The following is an 18,582-nucleotide window of genomic DNA, read 5'->3' as shown; positions in this document are numbered from 1 at the left end:
GCGACTACGGCGGCAGCGACTACGGCGGCATCAACTACAGCGGCAGCGGCAACAACGACAGCCTCAAAAAGATAAGAAACAATTTTACTATATATTAGAATTATAAGTTAAAAAAAAAATAATTAGAGAATTTTAATATATATAAAAAAAAAGGTGTTGTCCGAACAAATTTTAAGTATGCTGAAAAGGCAGTCGGAGATAGATAAGGTCTGTGGGGAAATCCTAAATGGAGATGTAAAATTTTCAAGTCAGGAAATAAAGTATATAAATGAGTTGGAGAGAGAAGCTCAATCCACTCACAAAATACTAGTTAGATTAGGCCCCATAGACCACGAATATTTTACTAAAAAGACCAAATATTTGATGCGTTTCGACAAATTCGAGAGAAGATCGCAGAGTCAGGTAGTAAAGGTAGTCAAGAGGATCACAATCCGTTATTAGAGCAGCAAATTAAAAAACTTGAGGAAGCTTATAGGGAGATACAGAGCCAGAAACGCGAAACCTTGCGTATAAGGAAAAATAAAATCCATTTTCTCTGGCAAAATATTTCCGACCGCAAAAATATAGTAGGAACATGTAGCTTAAACTTGGAGTCAGCGCTGAGTGAGCTAGAATTTGACGTTCAAAATGTCTCATTTGAGATAAATGAACAATTAAAGGAAAGGGTCGGAGAAAAAGTTGAGGGTACTTACACCACCCCAGAACTACAGACCCTACCAAAAATTGAGGTTCCCACCTTTGGCGGCGATGCCACAGAGTGGGACATATTTCATGATTTATTTATGGAATTAATCCATTCTAGGGAAAGTCTTAGCGCTTTCCTAAAATTCAACTATTTGAAATCAGCCTTAACCCTCTAGTGCCCAAATTTTTTTTTCAAAAAAAAAAAATATTTTTGGATTCAGTATGTATCAAAAGTGAATGTTTGTTTTGGAAAAAATTTTACTTTTGCTCGGATGGAGTTTTATATGACTAAAACCTTGGACCGCATGAAGGCAGTTCTGGGAAGATAGGCCAAAAAAAAATTTGGCAAAAATTTTTTTTGTTTAAATGTTTATTATAAATGTCATTGAGACTGTCAGCAACACAGTACAATTTTTATACCCTTGCAGGGTATTATAATTTCAGTCAGAAGTTTGCAACGCAGTGAAGGAGACGTTTCCGACCCTATAAAGTATATATATTCTTGATCAGCATCAACAGCCGAGTCGATCTAGCCATGTCCGTCTGTCCGTCTGTCCGTCTGTCTGTCTGTCCGTCTGTCTGTCTGTCCGTCTGTCTGTCTGTCTGTTTCTACGCAAACTAGTCCCTCAGTTTTAAAGCTATCTGAATGAAACTTTGCATATCGTCTTCTATATGCTCTCACTGCTATATATGTCGGAACGGGCCGGATCGGACGACTATATCATATAGCTGCCATACAAATGTTCGATAAATTTTGGCTGTTTTTCAATATTTTTGCATCATTTTTGAGATATAGCCATTTTATAATATTCCAGAATTTTGGTAAAAATTTTATGAAAATCGGACGACTATATGATATAGCTGCCATAGGAACGATCGGGAAATTAATAGAAATAAAATTATAGCTTCGTTGTTTTTCAACGCATTTTTATTTACTCTGAGATATAAGTTTTTTTTATTATTCTAGAATTTTGGTATAAATTTCATAAAAATCGGACAACTATATCTTATAGCTGCCATAGAAGCGATCGGTAAATGTAAAAATATATAAAGCTGGGAATGTAAAACTGTAACTGTCAAACTGTAAACATAATAAGTATAGGTAAAATGTAATGAAACTCTGTTTTGTGAGTGTTTTCAGCATTTAAATCTATAAAATAAACATCAAAACCAATCTGCAAGGGTATACAAACTTCGGCGTGCCGAAGTTAGCTTCCTTTCTTGTTTTTTCTAATTTTTTTTCCAATTTTTAAAAAAAGTATTTACATGTTGTATTTCCTACAAAATAATTATTTTGTCCGATTTGCACAAATTTTCAACTTCAAATGAATACAGCAGCTTGCGCTAGCTCTAGTATGTATTCCAAACGCAACGAACTTAATTTTTGGACTTTCCTGAATTAGAAAAAACGGAAAACCGTGTGAAAAGGAATGAAAATAATAAAATAACGGTGTTTTTAACATTGCCCGTCTAGAGGCGGTCTTGGGCACTAGAGGGTTAAAAGGTGAAGCATCTGTAGCCCATCTGTTTACAGCGGAAAATTATGAGGCCGCTTGGGACCTTCTAACCAAGCGGTACGAAAATAAGAAAAAAATATTCTCTGACCAACTAAATCTGCCTCGGATTAAATCTAAAACAGAAATTAGTGGGATTTCGTTTTCTGATACATGTGTGTCAAAACATAAAATTAAATTAATTATCGACGACCCTACATCGAAAAAGGAAATAATAACCGAGGCAAGAATATTGCCAAAATTAATGAAAGCCCTACCTATAAATAAGGTAGATATAGATAAATCAAAATGGCAAAACTTTACATTAGCTGACCCGGACTTTAATAAGCCAGGTCGAGTTAATGTAATTATTGGAGCGGATTTATATTCGCATATCATGAAGAGAGGTTTGGCAAAAATTGATGGATTATTAGGTCAGAATACAAAGTTTGGGTGGATTGTCTCTGGGAGAACTAAGTCCAAGGGCACTAAATAAATAGGGAAAAATAATTTTATAAAAACCACTATTTGTAGATCTATTGTAAAGATTCCCGGTGAAGATGACAAGATATTAGGAGAATCAAAGCCACAAGCAATGGCAAAAGTTAGAAAATTTGAGCAAAAATTCAAAAAGGGAGGTAAATGGAAAAGGGATGCCCCATATAGAATCGGGTCATACCTCTTTAATCATATTAATTTAAAATTGTATTGTATTTTTTTGAGAACCTGATAATCCTACACCTGACTGGCCCTTGGCAGAATGTTCACACATGAACATGAAATTATGTTTGTATTTGAATTGTATTGTATTTTGTAAAATTTGATAAATGAAATAAAAATTAAAAGAAATGAAAATGTTATTGTATATCAATACCATACAGAGGCCGTTGCAAAATTAATAATATCGAATAGATAAATACAGTTCACTTAGTTTTTTATGGTAACTAATTTAAATGTACCCCGAATCTTGCTGGCCCTTGGCAGAATGTTCACACGTGAACACGTTAGGTTAGGTTAAACCGGACGGCACTCGAGGGGCCACACATAGGCCAATATGGCCCATAGCTATCCCGGGAAACTCCTGGATGGACCTAGAGACTATTTATGCGGGTTTCGAGATCCTTGAATATCAAGGTGTTTTTCGCAAAGGCAAGGAGTTCGCCTGGCTTTCTCCTGGAGGCATCTTCTAGCGATGCCAGAACTGGAGAGCCTAGGTATCTCATTCTTGCCCTCGTTAGGGCCGGACATTTGCAAATGAGATGCTCCAAGGTTTCGATTGCCTCGGATTCATCACATTTCCGGCATTTGGCGTTGTCGGTAATACCCAGCTTGACTGCATGTGCAGCAGACAGGCAGTGACCTGTAAGAATACCCACTAACATTCTGCAGTCCTTCCGCGGAAGATGCAGCACGTAGTGGGTGAGTTTCTCGTTGTGCTCTTTGCACATGATTTTTGATATTCTGCAGGTTGCGGAATTACTCCTCCACCTGCTTTTTGCGCTTGCGTTAGCCCGTCTCTCTAGCTCGCTTTGGAGCGTTCTTAGGGAGATAGGGACGTTTTCTGTTCTTTCACTCGCCAGTCCAACGCCTTCCTTTGCAAGTCCGTCCGCGGTTTCGTTACCATCTATGCCTTGGTGGCTGGGAACCCAGTAGATCCTCACTGACTTAGTCGTGCTTAGGCTATCTAGTGACTCCCTGCTTGCCAGTACATTTTTGGAACTGACCGCTGATGATTGCATGGATCTTATCGCCGCTTGACTGTCTACGAACAAATTGACCGCCTCATGTGGACGGTTTATGCTCAGCGCAAGCTCTGCTGCTTTTCTGATGGCGAATACTTCCACCTGGAATATACTGCAGTAGCTTGGTAACTTATACGACAGCCTCATTTCAGGGTCTGAACAGTATATGCACGCTCCAACTCCTCCTTCCATCTTGGAGCCGTCGGTGTATAAATTGAGGTGTTGAGCAGAGTCCTGGCCTGACTTCCAGTCATTTGGTCCCATGAATACTGTTGTGTTTACATCCGGGCACGTTCTGGGTATCATGTAGTCAGATGTACTGCTCATGTGTCGACCAATTGAACTGTGCCCGAAACCTTGTAGCGACCAGTTTCCTGATGCAACCAGACGTTGTGCCGCCTTTCCTGCTGTCAGTTGCGCTTGGATGTCTAGGGGATATATACCGATTATGGTTTCGAGTGCTTGGGTGGGGGTTGACCTCAGCGCCCCTGATATGCAGAGCAGTGCCTGCCGCTGGGTTCTCTCCATAAGCTTATTATACGTTTTCTTCTCCGTGGCTTGCCACCACACTAAGACTCCATACAGCAGAGTGGGACGCACCACCGAGCGGGTGAGAGGCCCCATGTGCTGCTAAGCATCTTCTTGGATGCATATAGCGCTATGGTGGCCTTTTTTACCCTCTCTACTACATTGACCTTCCACGTCAGCTTGCTGTCAAGTACAATGCCGAGGTATTTGACTTGTGTTTTAGGGGTCAGCCTGGTTTTGTTAATTTTCGGAGGGATCCATTGCGGCACCTTGTATCTCTTGGTGAAGAGAATAAGGTCCATCTTATCCGCATTAATATTGAGTCCAACCTTCTCCGCCCACTCACATATCTCCCTGAGTGTTGTTTCCATGATCGAGCTGAGGGTCGATGGACAGACTCCCGAGATAATTATGCTTATGTCATCCGCATAAGCTGTTATCTTTGGTGCTTTCCTCTCGAATCTCTTGATTAGGTCGTCTACCACCAGATTCCATAGGAGGGGCGACAGAACCCCACCTTACGGCGTGCCTCTGTGCGCTCCTCTCACCATGGAAGCGGTGCCCCAATCTGATTGTACCCGCCGGCAACTTAGAAGATTTTTTATCCACAAGTAGATAGCGGGGGACGAGTTGGTCGCTTCTAGGCGATCCATTATTGCGTCCGTGCTAACGTTGTTGAATGCCCCGGATACGTCCACGAACACTCCAAGTGCATACTCCTTATTGTTTAGGGCTCTCTCAATGGTGGCTACCAACGAATGTAGTGCCGTCTTCACTGATTTCCCCTTCGTGTAGGCGTGCTGGTTGGTTGACAGTTGTCTCCCTACATCGTTCCTGATGTATAGGTCCAGCAGCTTTTCCAGCGCTTTGAGTAGGAATGAGGTGAGGCTTATCGGTCTGTAATCCTTGGGGCTCATGTGGCTGCACTTTCCTGCTTTGGGCAGGAAGACAATCCGAGAGGTCCTCCATTGGATAGGGATATAGCCCGTGCATATATATAGATGCATATATATAAGATGCATATGTTAGATATTAAATCTCTGCAGCAGTGCACTGTACTTGTATATCTTTACGTAAAACCGCCACTTGGGCCTATGGGTTTGTTTAAGATATGTTCTATCGGGGTGACTGTGTGCACCCTTATCGCCCTTAGAATATTTCTCACGATCGGGAACTGTCCGATGCGTGGGTCTAAAACTAAGATCAATATTCATTCTCATGTTAGCTATATAAGCTAGGATTTGAATAAAATAAGATCAGTTTGAAATATTAAATCAGCAAATGAAGACGTGTTCTTATTTGGGCGCTATTCACAGTATATTCTTTAAGTAATAAACTATTTTATAAACCAAAAAAAAATTTTTCCAAGAAAATTTGGTTTACATGTTTATCCCCCCTTAACCATAACATCTGGCACATTTTAAATAAAGACAGTGACTTTAATCCCTGAAAACTAATTAGGTCTTATTATTTTTCTACCTTTATTTTCAGTGCTGTGCGTTTACCACGCACCGCTGCATTCGGTTCAGCTTTGTTGTTGGTGCAAGCGTGTCTGTATACCGCGAACATACTCACAAACTCCTGCTTTTGCGGTGCTTAGTTAGTTAGTTTCTTCGTCGCGCAAATTAAATGCCATTTCTTTATTCTTAAATTTGTATGCTTTTTACGATTTATTATACATTTTTACCAAACTAATTATGGCTACTTGTTGTGCAACTGAATGCCCAAACGGCTGCAAAATTAGCCAGCGGTAATTGTTGGCTCTGCGACAATATCGCGCACCCTGGCTGCGCCTATTTTGGGCAGATCGGCCCAAGTATCGCAGATCGCATACGGCCTCTGCGGTGGATAGCAACAGAGACGCTCGTCCTGTGATACCGGCAATCTCTATTCCTTCGGGAGTTGCTTAGCGAAAACCGACGCCACTTGCCGGCGGTTTGTCTTTGTTTCCCGCCTTAACCCTAATGCTTCCGAAAATGACGTTAAGACCCATTTGAGCAGCAAGCTGAATGTTTCTGATACCGAATTTTCCGTCTCAAAGTTCAATTTTAAACAAAGACGCGAAATATCTTCATTTAAATTTGCACTTTCTGACGGTCTCTTTGACAGGGTTCCTGAATATACAATAGTTCATTTATGCATTAACAAAAATAATTCGTTTTCCATCCACTATCAGAACGTTCGTAGTTTACTGGGGAAACAACAAAACTACACGTTAATAGAGTTTCTTTTGATGCCGACGTAATTGTCTACGGATACGTGGCTTAACTCTTCTGTCTGTGATACTGAACTCTTTGTAGGGAAATATGTTGTCTACCGGCGTGAGCCTCCTTAAGGGGGTCTTCTCATTGGGCAACTTTTTTTTTTCGATTTTTTTTTTTTTTGCATTTATTTATAGCTTGGGATGTTGTGTATATGTCCCTAAAAGGATTTTTAGAAATTCAAAATACTTTAGAAGATACAGCCTTGTTTGTGAAGCAAGGTCTTCGCAAAATGAGCTTTTTTCAAACTTCAAACGCGTTTATCTCGAAACCACGTTTTTCTAACTGGCGGCCATGATATCTCCAGTTCAACTGAACCGATTTTCATGAAACAAAGTGGAATCGACGCAGAATTGTCACCATTTTCGGCTGACGGAACAGATTTTTTTAAAATTTTTTTTTTCTTTTTTTTTCACACTAAACTACAAAAAAAACGGCCGAAATCGAATTTTTTTTTTTGAATGGCCGCCATTTTGTTTTAAAAATTAAAAAAAAAAATCTGTTCCGTCAGCCGAAAATGACATCTATTCTGATTATAACCCCGTTTTTATTTTTCATTTCGGACGCTCTGGAGACCCTGAATCGTGGCCGCCTGGACGACACCTTTTTTTTCGACCACCAAGTTCGAAGTCTCATTACTCTTTGAACAACCCTCGTATCGAGGCAAAAACTACTTTTTTAGTTACTTTGAACATTTTTGAATACAATAAATACAACGCATCGATGGCGGTGTTTTTATCTTGCTTGAAATTTGACGCCTATAACACAGGAACACAAAATTCAACTTTGTGAAATTTCCACGAACCATTTCAAGTTTTCCATGATATTTGGGTGCTCCTGAGTAAAAGTCCCATACAAAATTATTTTCCATCACCTACAGGTTCCGCGGTATACCTAAGAATACAAAAAACCTATGTTTGCCGACATTTTGAATTACGTGGCCTATATAATTGGACTTACCTTTATTATTTTCGGTAGGACCTACTCTCAATACATCACAGCACCAAAATTGAAACTCCCAAAATTTTCAACATTTCTGTGATGAAAAAACAATTCTGAGAATTAAATCTTATATGGAACTAATTTTAAATATTCATTGAATCTATTGTTCATTGTATTCTTTAATTTCGGTTTAAAGCGTTTTCATGAGGACATTTTATTGGATTTATTAAACGAATAAAACCGCTTTTTTGGTTTGATTATCTACTCCTATTTTCTGTCCAAATTCAAATAAGTCAAGGCAATCTATAGAATGCGAGTAAATATGTATCTTTTTATATCTAATATACGCACTTTTCGACCTTTTTTTAAGGACAATTAAATAATATTAAGAGCTGCTGTGATAAAATCGTAGACCTCATTTTTGTGTTGGACTTCGCCAATGCTTATGTCTCTACAATTGACCCTGTCTCTTGTCCCGAAGATGAGATAATGAGGCATATTATCCTTTTCGTGTTTTATGTCCTTAGATTTTAATAATTATAATATCTTAAGGCACCTATCCTCGCCTCTGGCCACCTGATGTGAGTCGGAGTATATCATTAAAAAACACTCCTTGTCCGTTCAGAGGTAAGGATATAGTTTTATAATGGCAGGTATTTGCAAAATAAAAAAATAAAATAAAATAAATAAATAAAGACAAAAAAAAAACAAAATAACAAATGAGTTCAATTCCGATTCAACTAAATCTAGTTTCCCTACTTGCTAGAAATCCAAAGTCTTTGACCAATTATTTGCCAAACAAATCAACTGTTTTTTTATGACAAAACACCCTACTGTGCAATAACCAATCTGGTTTTAGACAATTTAGAAAAAAATTTGAGACGGTAAAAGTTTCAAAATTTTTTCATTTACGGACACCGCTGTTAAATTAATTTCCTCATGTTTATATGACAGATCGTAAGCTGTGATCACAGATACTGGATCTTCCGACGCTATAAAATTGACGCGAGGTGTACCTCAAAGCTCTGTTCTTGGTTCACTTCTTTATTATATGTACGTGAACGACTTCCCAAATATATTAACCCTATTAATGGATGCTGACGATGTACATATGTACATATGAGAGTTGTCCTGTTGGTAGAATATTCTGTGTAGATGTATGTAACTTTGAATGTTAGTAAGTGGCCAACAATTCCTGTTTGCTTTCACTTTATGCGTCCTCTCTACAAAAAAGGTTGCACATCGGATTCTAACAACCATTCCGCGTGCGTCAAGGAAGGAAGCTATTTGGGTCCACATTCTTTTAATTATTTATTAACGACCTGTCCAAAGTTGTGACTAACTCCTGAGTACAACCTACCTATACTGACGAGGTAAAACTTTGTGCCACGTAAACTTTTTCAATTTCAACGCCCTTCATGCAAGCTAATAACATTCTCTGGTGTCGTGCCCAAGCTTGCGACTTGCTTGAATTTCATATTTCGTTCATATTTCGTTCATGCTAACTGCAATAAACAATCAGGCAAACAGCCATTAGCTGTAATATCCCCTATCGCGCTTAAAACATTTCCCATGATGGGTAATTTCCTTTTCAGTGAAGAAAACATGACATTTTAGCAACCTAAGCTGGACTTATATGAAATAAGATCTGTTTGAAATATAAACTCAATAATATATACGTTTGTTTTATTTGCAACCTCTCCATAAAAGTTTTATGTACGATGTATCTCACAACTATAATTAATAGACTAGTTTTATTGGGATAAGCGCTCGGTAAAATATGCCTAAGCCTATACGTAATTTTATGCTGATTAAGTTTTGACTCAAATAATAGTATTATTTATTTTTACTTTTACGTCTGTAATATGATATATATTTTCAAAAAATTGTTTTGATAAGTATACACATTTTTAAGTTTTAGTCGTTTATATACTATTTATTATTATTATATTTATTTACTTCATTCGGATTTTCTCCTTCACCGCAGCTGGTCACATCTTCGAAATGTCCTTATTAAATAAAATAAAAATAAACGAAAATATATAAGATAATTTATTTAAAGAAAACTATTTTGACTCCAGAACATTGTTTATAAATCCGTGCCAAATAAGTGCTGAAATAACATCTGCAAGTCCACCAAACTTTGCGACACAATCAGACGCAGCAAATTTTTAACTCAAAAAGCAACAACAAGCCGGGGTGCACCCTGGTAAGTCAAAATGATACCACCAGACAAAAATAAATTATTTTCGAGAAATACAAACTCAGACGAACAAAAATATATTATAATTAAACGAAAAGACAACTTATCTCTGGAAAATGCAAATCCATTTATAATAAAAAAATCGATTGATTATGTTTGTGGAAGTGAGGTTGAAAAATGCAAACTCACCAGAGCCGGGACACTTTTGATAAAAACTAAAAACTCTAAACAAGCAGAAAAACTACTAAAAATTAATAAAATCGGGATAATAGATGTGGAAGCAAATGAACACAAGAGCCTCAACGAGACAAAGGGAGTAATTTATTGTAATTTACTCCGAAATATCCCAGAAGATGAAATTTTGGCAGAGCTGAAATCCCAAAAGGTCAAGGAAGTTTACAAATGGACAAAATTGGTCGATCAAAAACGAGTCCCAACAGGTCTGTTAACATTAACTTTTGCATCCACTAATCTCCCCGAAAAGGTTATGATTGGCTATGAAATAGTATTTACTCGCCCATACATTCCACGCCCAATGCAATGCAAAAAATGTCTGCGTTTCAACCACCTCCAAACTTTTTGCAAACAAGATAGCCCCACATGCAAAAACTGTTCAGAAACCACACACACAAATGACAATAACGACTGCATACAGGAACCAAAATGTATCAACTGCAAAAACAATCATACTTCCATAGATAAAAAATGCCCAGTCTTTATTAAAGAACAAGAACTTGTAGCCATAAAAATCACCGAAAAAGTTGATCACAAAACCGCCCGTTCCATATATTATGCACGCCACAATCCCAGCCAAGTAACGTCATATTCACAGACTCTGAAAAACACAACACCATTAGAAATCCCTACTAAACCAACAACAATAACCGAAACACATGAGAATAAAGGAAATGCTAGGATCACAAACTCTTCAGAAGAAATATTAAAAGATTCTGACAAAAAAATGGAAAATACAACTATGCCAGCAAACCGGACGCTCGTAACTTATGCCATCAATGATGAAGCAATGGATACACTTTTCGATCTCGACTTGGAAGTCCCCACAACATCAGCAAGAGACCGTACACTTAGAAGCCAAACCAAAGAAAAATCCGCCCTATCCAAAACATTTAAAGCCAAAGATCAAAAATCCACCTCGTATAACCCATATACTATAAAACAAGCACAAAAAAATCTTTAATTCATTAATGTCTTTAAAAATATTGCAATGGAACATTAAGGGATACTCAAATAATTACAACCAACTACTACTACTCATCAAAACACACTCTCCACATATTATATCGCTTCAAGAAACACATATACAACAGCTTTACAGTTTACCAACCCCTATAAATTATAACATACTGACAAACATTGCATCCAACATATTTGGAGGAGTAGCCCTACTAATTCATAAATCAATTCAGCATACGCAATGCAACATTAATGAAGATGTAGAAGCAATAGCAGCCGAAATAAAATCCAAACAAAAATTTAAATTATATGCCATTTATATCTCACCCAACAAAGCTTTTTCACGCAATAACTTAAACAACGTTATAAACACCAACAATGAATTAGTTATGGTAACAGGCGACTTTAATAGTTGGCACCAAAATTGGGGATCCCCGCAACCGAACTCAAGAGGAAAAACAATAGCTAAATTTATCGAACAATCGCAACTTACCCTCTTAAACGATAAATCACCAACTCACTTTACTACGCACAATACCTTCACCCACGTTGATCTTACCTTCTGCTCTCCTTCACTGACTCCACTCACTACCTGGAACACAATCAATGATCTTTTCGGAAGCGACCACTTTCCAATCCTAATCAACCTCTTTCCCAAAAACCCCACCAGCAATCCAATCCAATTCAACCAAATATACAACAACTACATTCCGCAATCATACAAAATCAGCCTTACCATACCCGTACTAAAACCCAACAAAGAAAAAATAGACTTAAACTCCTACAGACCCATCTCTCTAAACTGCTGCATCAAGATAATCTCATAGCGACTATGGTGGTTCCTTACGAATAATAGATTATTACATCCAAATCAATTCGGATTTAAAAAAGGAAAGTCTACTTCAGATAGTCTACTGTACGTTGACCACCTTATCACCAAAGCATTGAATTCAAAAAAACATATCTCGCTAGTCTCTCTCGACTTTGCCAGAGCATTCGACCGGGTTGGAGTACACTCAATAATAGACCAACTAATTAAATGGAAATGCGGACCTAAAATAATAAATTACATTAAAAACTTCATGGCGAACAGAAAATTAGCAACCCGAGTAGGATCACAAACCTCTACAATACACCCTTTAGAAAATGGAATACCCCAAGGTTCACCTATCTCTGTCGTCCTATTCATAATAGCATTCAACAAATTAAGTAACATTATTTCTCTACATAAAGAGATAAACTTCAGTGCTTACGCGGATGACTTCTTTCTAATAATAAACCTAGATAAACGCAAAAATATAAATTATGACCTAAACGCACTCTTCACTGAAATAAAAACCTGGGGCGAGTACTCTGGTGCATCTCTCTCACCAACAAAATGCCAACATCTGCACATTTGCAGAAAACATAACTGCATTTGCACGATTACCTGTAACAACGCCAACATAACAAACTCCTCATCACTCAAGTTACTTGGTCTCTGGATAAACAACAAATACAAATGGAACACCCACATCAATGCCCTCATCCCAGCACTTTCTAGCAAACTAAACATTATAAAATGCCTGGCTAGCCCACGATTTAATTGCAACACACACACATTGCTCAACGTCACAAAATCAATACTCATATCAAAAATCGACTACGGTCTACACATATATGGACAAGCACCGAAAACCACTCTTAACAAATTAAAAACTTCATTCAACGCAGCAATCCGACTAGCTCTGGGAGCATTCCGCACGACACCCATCCACAACTTACTATACGAAGCCAACATATCAACAATAGAACAAAAACGTGACCATTTAACAGCAAAACTCTTCAAATCTCTAATACAAGCTAAAGATACTCCTATCGCCAAATATATAAAACCAAACACCAGACGAAAAAAATGGATTTCAACAATACAAAACGCAATTACAAAATGCCAAACTAACGGAATACCATACCAGCCGATAACGATTCGCAAACTAAAACCTGCCTGGCAACTACCCAGCAAATCAATCAATACATCAATTCACACTTACAACAAAGCCAACACCCCTCCTGAAACATACCAAAAAATCTTCAATGAAACAAAAACATATTATCCAAATCACACGTTTATCTACACCGACGGATCTCAGCAAAACTCGATTAAAACATATGCAATCACCACAGAAACCGAAACCCTAGCCTACGGAAGCCTACCACCCTACTCATCAATACAAACAGCCGAAATCTTAGGAATCCTCGAAGCAGCTAAAATAATATTAAAAAAAAAGAGGCAAATTTGTAATATGCTCTGACTCACTAGGAGCAATCGAAGCCATCAAAAACCCACTCAACAACAACGCATATCCAGCACTCATCCGATCGATTATTTCATCCCACTACCCGAAAATCAAAATCCTTTGGACTCCAGGACACAGAAACATAAAAGGAAATGAAATGGCTGACAAAACAGCCAAATCAACATTAAGAATGCCACTTATATTCACACCCAACCATAGCCCAAAAGACATAAACAAATTCCTAAAACACCAACTAAACCAACAAACACAAAGCCTACTCATCAAGTGCAATACCTGGTACCAAAACATCAATACCAACAACTCACACACATCGATCTACTCCAAGATAGCACAAGAAGAAGTCACTCGTCTCGACCAAATAAAGTTTACCCGATTACGATTGGGCCATACAAGCCTAACACACAAACATCACCTAGATACAACAACACAACGAAACTGCCCACTTTGCCATACATACACTCCAGTCACTATAGAACACATCCTAAACCTTTGCCCTACAATAGACCAAATGAAACAAAATATCCTTAAAAACACAAACGCCACACACTATTTAAGTAACCCCTCCACAGAAAACATCAAAATAATAACCAAATTTCTTAAAGAAACAACATTATATCACAATATTTAACATACACTTCTACACAAATTTTAAATATTGTAAATAATACACCATAGCCCCATATATAGTCGATGGCCCTGGCAGCTCGCACTATATATTTACATGTTAGTCTTAGTTTTATAAACTATTCTAACATTCAATAAAATAAAAAAATAAAAAAATATTTATTTACTTACAATTGTTTCGATCGCCGCCAAAGAGCTTATGATATCGAATGAAATCCGGTCGCCCACCTAAGTATTTTCCGTTTTTATTAAGAACTTCTTTTATTAACTCTAAGTTATTCACTACCAAGCATCTGGTGTGCCCAAGAGTCATGGAATAAATGTCACCGTATTTTCTTTTCAATGCTCCGAAACCCTCGAAAGGGTTATTTTTGAACCGACCTAAAAAATCTAAATTACCAATTATTGGCCAAGGAAGAGGACCGGGCGCTTGATTAAATCTTCGAATTTCCTTGCCTTTATAGAAAATTCCGATTGGAACATAAGCTGTTTTTTTAATCTGTATTGTTAAGATCGCATACGAAATGGTAATTATAATAATTCCAAAAGAAAATATTATATCTAACACCGAAATAAACATTGTTCTTCTTTGACTTAGTATTATTTAGTAAAAATCTAATTATTATTGGCATACAGTCACAAAATTTAGTTCAGCTTTTCAATTTTGGGTTCGCAAAGCACTCAGATTGTAGTGTCCACTTTTGGAGAGTCACTTTTTATATCGCTTTAATCTTAAGATACGCAATCGCATGAACCACCAATCAACGTGAGGAATTGATAATATGATTTCTTCATTTCTATATACACATATCAAATTTGGTGACACATCTCATTAATTCTTTTAAGGGTGGTGCTATATTACTGAAGGCTGCAAAACTGTTCTCGTATTTCTCTATGTTAAGTCTCTTTCAACTTCCGAGCGAAACCGCACAAATCCGCAGGCCTAGAAATTAATTATTTTAAAATACAATGTGATTAAGTTAATTGGAAAGGTTAATTGTAAATATATTATTATATGATCGGATAGATTCTAGCCTTTAAAATTATTGCAAATCCACAGCCTCTGTTCTAGAGAGGGACCATTTAGGGCTTTCAGCGTACCAAAAAATAAAAAAACGACATATTCCTAAGATAATTTTTCGGGTATAGCCCGTCAGTGTGAGTGAAATTACAATAATCAGGCCTGCTCCGCTAATCGAAAACGGCAAGATTTTTTCGTTTTTGTTTTTGAAAACTAGAAATAGGTGCTCCGGGAATGGAAAACGAAAGATATTTTCGATTTGAAAAAGGGCACCTTTTTCTGGCCGGAATGAAAAGTAAATGGTTTTTATATGAAATCAGATCTTAAGCCTAGTATTCTGATGACGAAAATCCGCTGTCTAAATTTAGACAGCGGCCAAACTCCATATAAAAAAAACGATGTCGAAAAAGGAAGAGGAAGAACTTTTTGCTACGTCGTTTTTGCTGGTACTCTGACGACGAAAATGATACCTGCGAAAATTGAATGACGTTGCCACATCAAGATAGTAAACAGCTGATATCGCGCTGTCTAAATAATTCATTTGACACCCCTAATGGAGGGAAAGTTGAAGGAAAAAAGTGGCATTGATAGGGGCTGTCAAGGGGAAGCCCATAATATGGAATTTAACCCACAAAAGAAATTTTAATGCCATATTTATTAATATTTTTAATATTTTTTTTGAATATTTGTTTACAAACAGCTGTCCAGTGTGACCAAAGAAAATCGTTAAACTCCATAAAGAGTACATTTTCGTGGCGTTTTATGGCTTTTTGTGGAAGATAAATGTTTCTAATTCAAAAAACCGCCAAGTTAGAGTGCCGCTCGAAATATCATATCGATTGTATCGAAACAAAAATATAAACACATCTCTAGCATCAAAAAAACATAACATAAAAAGCTGTAGAAGAGAGTGAATAAACAAGACCTAGTTTTCTAAAGAAATATAGTTTATTTACTGGCCTAAATAACTAAAAAGGTAAAAATTATAACATTTTTGGTCACACTGGTTCGGTAACGAATTAAACAGCGATGCCGCTGTCTAAATTTAGACAGCGGGTTTTCGTCGTCAGAGTTCTAGGCTTTATTTACAAAGGGAAAAAAATAGTTTACTCAATGGTCAATTGATGTTTATTCCACACCACCATAAGATCATTCTGGCAGGTAGTTATTTTTTAAAAAATTTATTTCTGACCTCACCTCAGATTTGACAATAAAATTTTTGCCGTGTTCAACCAGTTTTCTCGTTTTGGCGATAGGTCGATAAGTTAACCACAAAAAGTTATCGCTAAGGTTGCCATGTTGTTGGTGGAACGAAACAGCCAGTTAAAATCACTTATAAAATATAAATGAATACATTAATAACTTTAAAAGACCGTCAAAATGGTTGTTTATAAATAATGCTATTTAATGTGATTACTTTAATGGTCAAAATTAACCAAATAATTATTTGAGACCACCGGAATTAAAACTGTGAAAAGTGTGGCAGCATCTTAGATGCCTATTTACTTAACCCTAAGATTTTATTGCCCTTTTCTGGCTTATAGAAAGGGCAATTGTAAATATAATAGGCAGTACTTTACGTTGTTTGCTTATTACTAAAAACACAAGTTAGCTGCTTGAGCAGTGAGAAACGATGAGAAAACGAAACATTCCGATAGCAGAAATTTGCCGAAAACCGGAGCAGCTAAAAACGAAAATGGTTCGTTTTCGCCCAAAACGAAATCGAAAAAATTTTTCGATTACCGGAGCAGGCCTGAATATGTATGTTACCATTCATCAACATTTCATCAACGTTTTATCAACGTTTCATCAATTGATCGTGTTGTTGATGATTGATCGATGAATTGCCATACAAACTGTTAATGAATTTAACATGGGCATGTCCTAGCCTGTCACCAATAGAAACGAAGCCCATGCAAATTGTTTTTGATTTTCTTTTGACATGCACCGACAAATCGGACTCGAAGGGAGTTCGGGTACACGAAGGGAGTTCGGGTTCAAGTAGCAGTCGGCAGAGCGTCGATTCTGTCGACGTCGCAGTCAGCACGTTGATGACTTGTTGATGACAGAGTTCTGCAGAGGCCTGTTAATGGCATGAGGTACTGCAGGGACAGGACTACCTTGTATAATTGTATAATGATGCTTAGGGAAATTTTCCACAACTCTATTTTTTCCGGCAACTCTTTTCTCCAGGACTTTGCCACCAGAATAGCTGACTTGCGGCCGCAAATCCTTCCTTCGATTTTATGAATTGAATTAGTAATCCATAAATTGGAGAGTGTGGGCCAAAAAGTTGATCAGCTCTTATCTAAAAATATAAGACAAAGCAAACCTAATTGTTCAGAGCGTCCAGCTAAAAATATTTGTGAAATTAAAAGAAAATGACGCCAGCGAGAATTCTGGAAATTTTGGATGAAGCGACAACGCGCAAATCGGCAGCAGCGACGCTAAGGTTGCAAACATAGTGCGCGCTGAGAAGATGAAGATGAAGACGAAAAGCAGTGCAGAACAATTCATATGATGAAGAAGATGAAGACGAAACGCAAGCGATCAGCTTAAAACGGTGCAGTACTGTTTTTGAAGTCGAATCGCTTGCTATTTTGGATTTTTTAGGAGAAAATTTCAACTTTTTGAGATTTTTTAGTGAGAGAGTCAATTTTTCACCTGGCAACACTGCAATTTAGTTGTGATTTGCCTAATTTCTTTTCAAATTAATTGGGTGAAATCTTCCGTTCACATTTTTGTTTCGTTCTAATTCAAAAAATTAACATTTTTCTAACAGCATCGTCTTTATCTTCATCTTCGTCTCAGCGCGCACTATGTTTGCAGCCTAATAGTGGAAGAGGCGTTCGAGACGATTTTTCATCAGCCGGATTTGGCTTGGCAAAGGAAATCCTATTGGATTTTTCAGAAAACCTTTCTGTTCGTGCCTGATTATACAAGCTAACGGACTCCCAGAGTAAAGTTTTGCTGATTGAAAAATTGAAAAACAGCGCGTTGCAGTGGCTGCACGCAGATGCAACCCGGTTCGGAGAATCGACGAGTGAGCCGGTGGACCAGTCACTTCTTGCGATTGGTGGCAACGAGTCGAAAGCAGAGTTGAGACGCAAGTTCGACGCGCGGCTATGGAAGCCAATTGAAGTTTGCAGTCTATTTCGAAGGAAAACGCAGGCTGGCACGAGAGGTCAACATGGACGATGACGATCTTCTGGACGAACTTATTGTTGGTACTCCGGCGATAAATCTGCTTAAATGCTTAAAGCATTTGCCAACATAATATTGCCGGCAAGGGCTCCTGAATAAAAGAAAATGTACACCGCGAAGGATGAACTGGCGAGCAAGGAGACGCGTTGCTATAACTGCAACGGTAAAGGGCACTGGATAAGAGACTGCATAAAATCGAAAGAGGACTCCTGGGTCTTGCTATGGATGTGGGGCCATCATCGACCTAACTGTCATAGCGTGTGGACGTGTTTCATTTTTGTGCTCCTCAAAAAAAAAGTAAAAAAAAAAAAAAAAAAAAAAAAATTTTTTTTTTTTTTTTTTAAAAAATATTTTCGGTCTTCCGTTGAAAATTTGTTTTCCAAAATAGC

General features: G+C 37.6%; 1 protein-coding gene across 1 annotated transcript in view; it reads right to left on the bottom strand.

Annotated features, from left to right (window-relative positions):
• spok (spookier) overlaps positions 1-17,789 on the bottom strand; it is a 129,958-nt gene extending 112,169 nt beyond the window's left edge. Inside the window, exons 1-2 of the mRNA XM_070285510.1 lie at positions 17,759-17,789; positions 14,140-14,424 (exon numbers count right to left, since the gene is read on the bottom strand). Coding sequence (XP_070141611.1) covers positions 14,140-14,424; positions 17,759-17,789 — 316 coding nt within the window. The remainder of the gene's footprint in view (positions 1-14,139; positions 14,425-17,758) is intronic.
• Between the last annotated feature and the right edge of the window lie 793 nt (positions 17,790-18,582).

This window comes from Drosophila kikkawai, chromosome 3L, assembly GCF_030179895.1.
Source record: "Drosophila kikkawai strain 14028-0561.14 chromosome 3L, DkikHiC1v2, whole genome shotgun sequence".
NCBI lineage: Eukaryota > Metazoa > Arthropoda > Insecta > Diptera > Drosophilidae > Drosophila > Drosophila kikkawai.
Note: the sequence above shows the minus strand (reverse complement) of the source record. Positions and strands in the feature narration are given on the sequence as shown.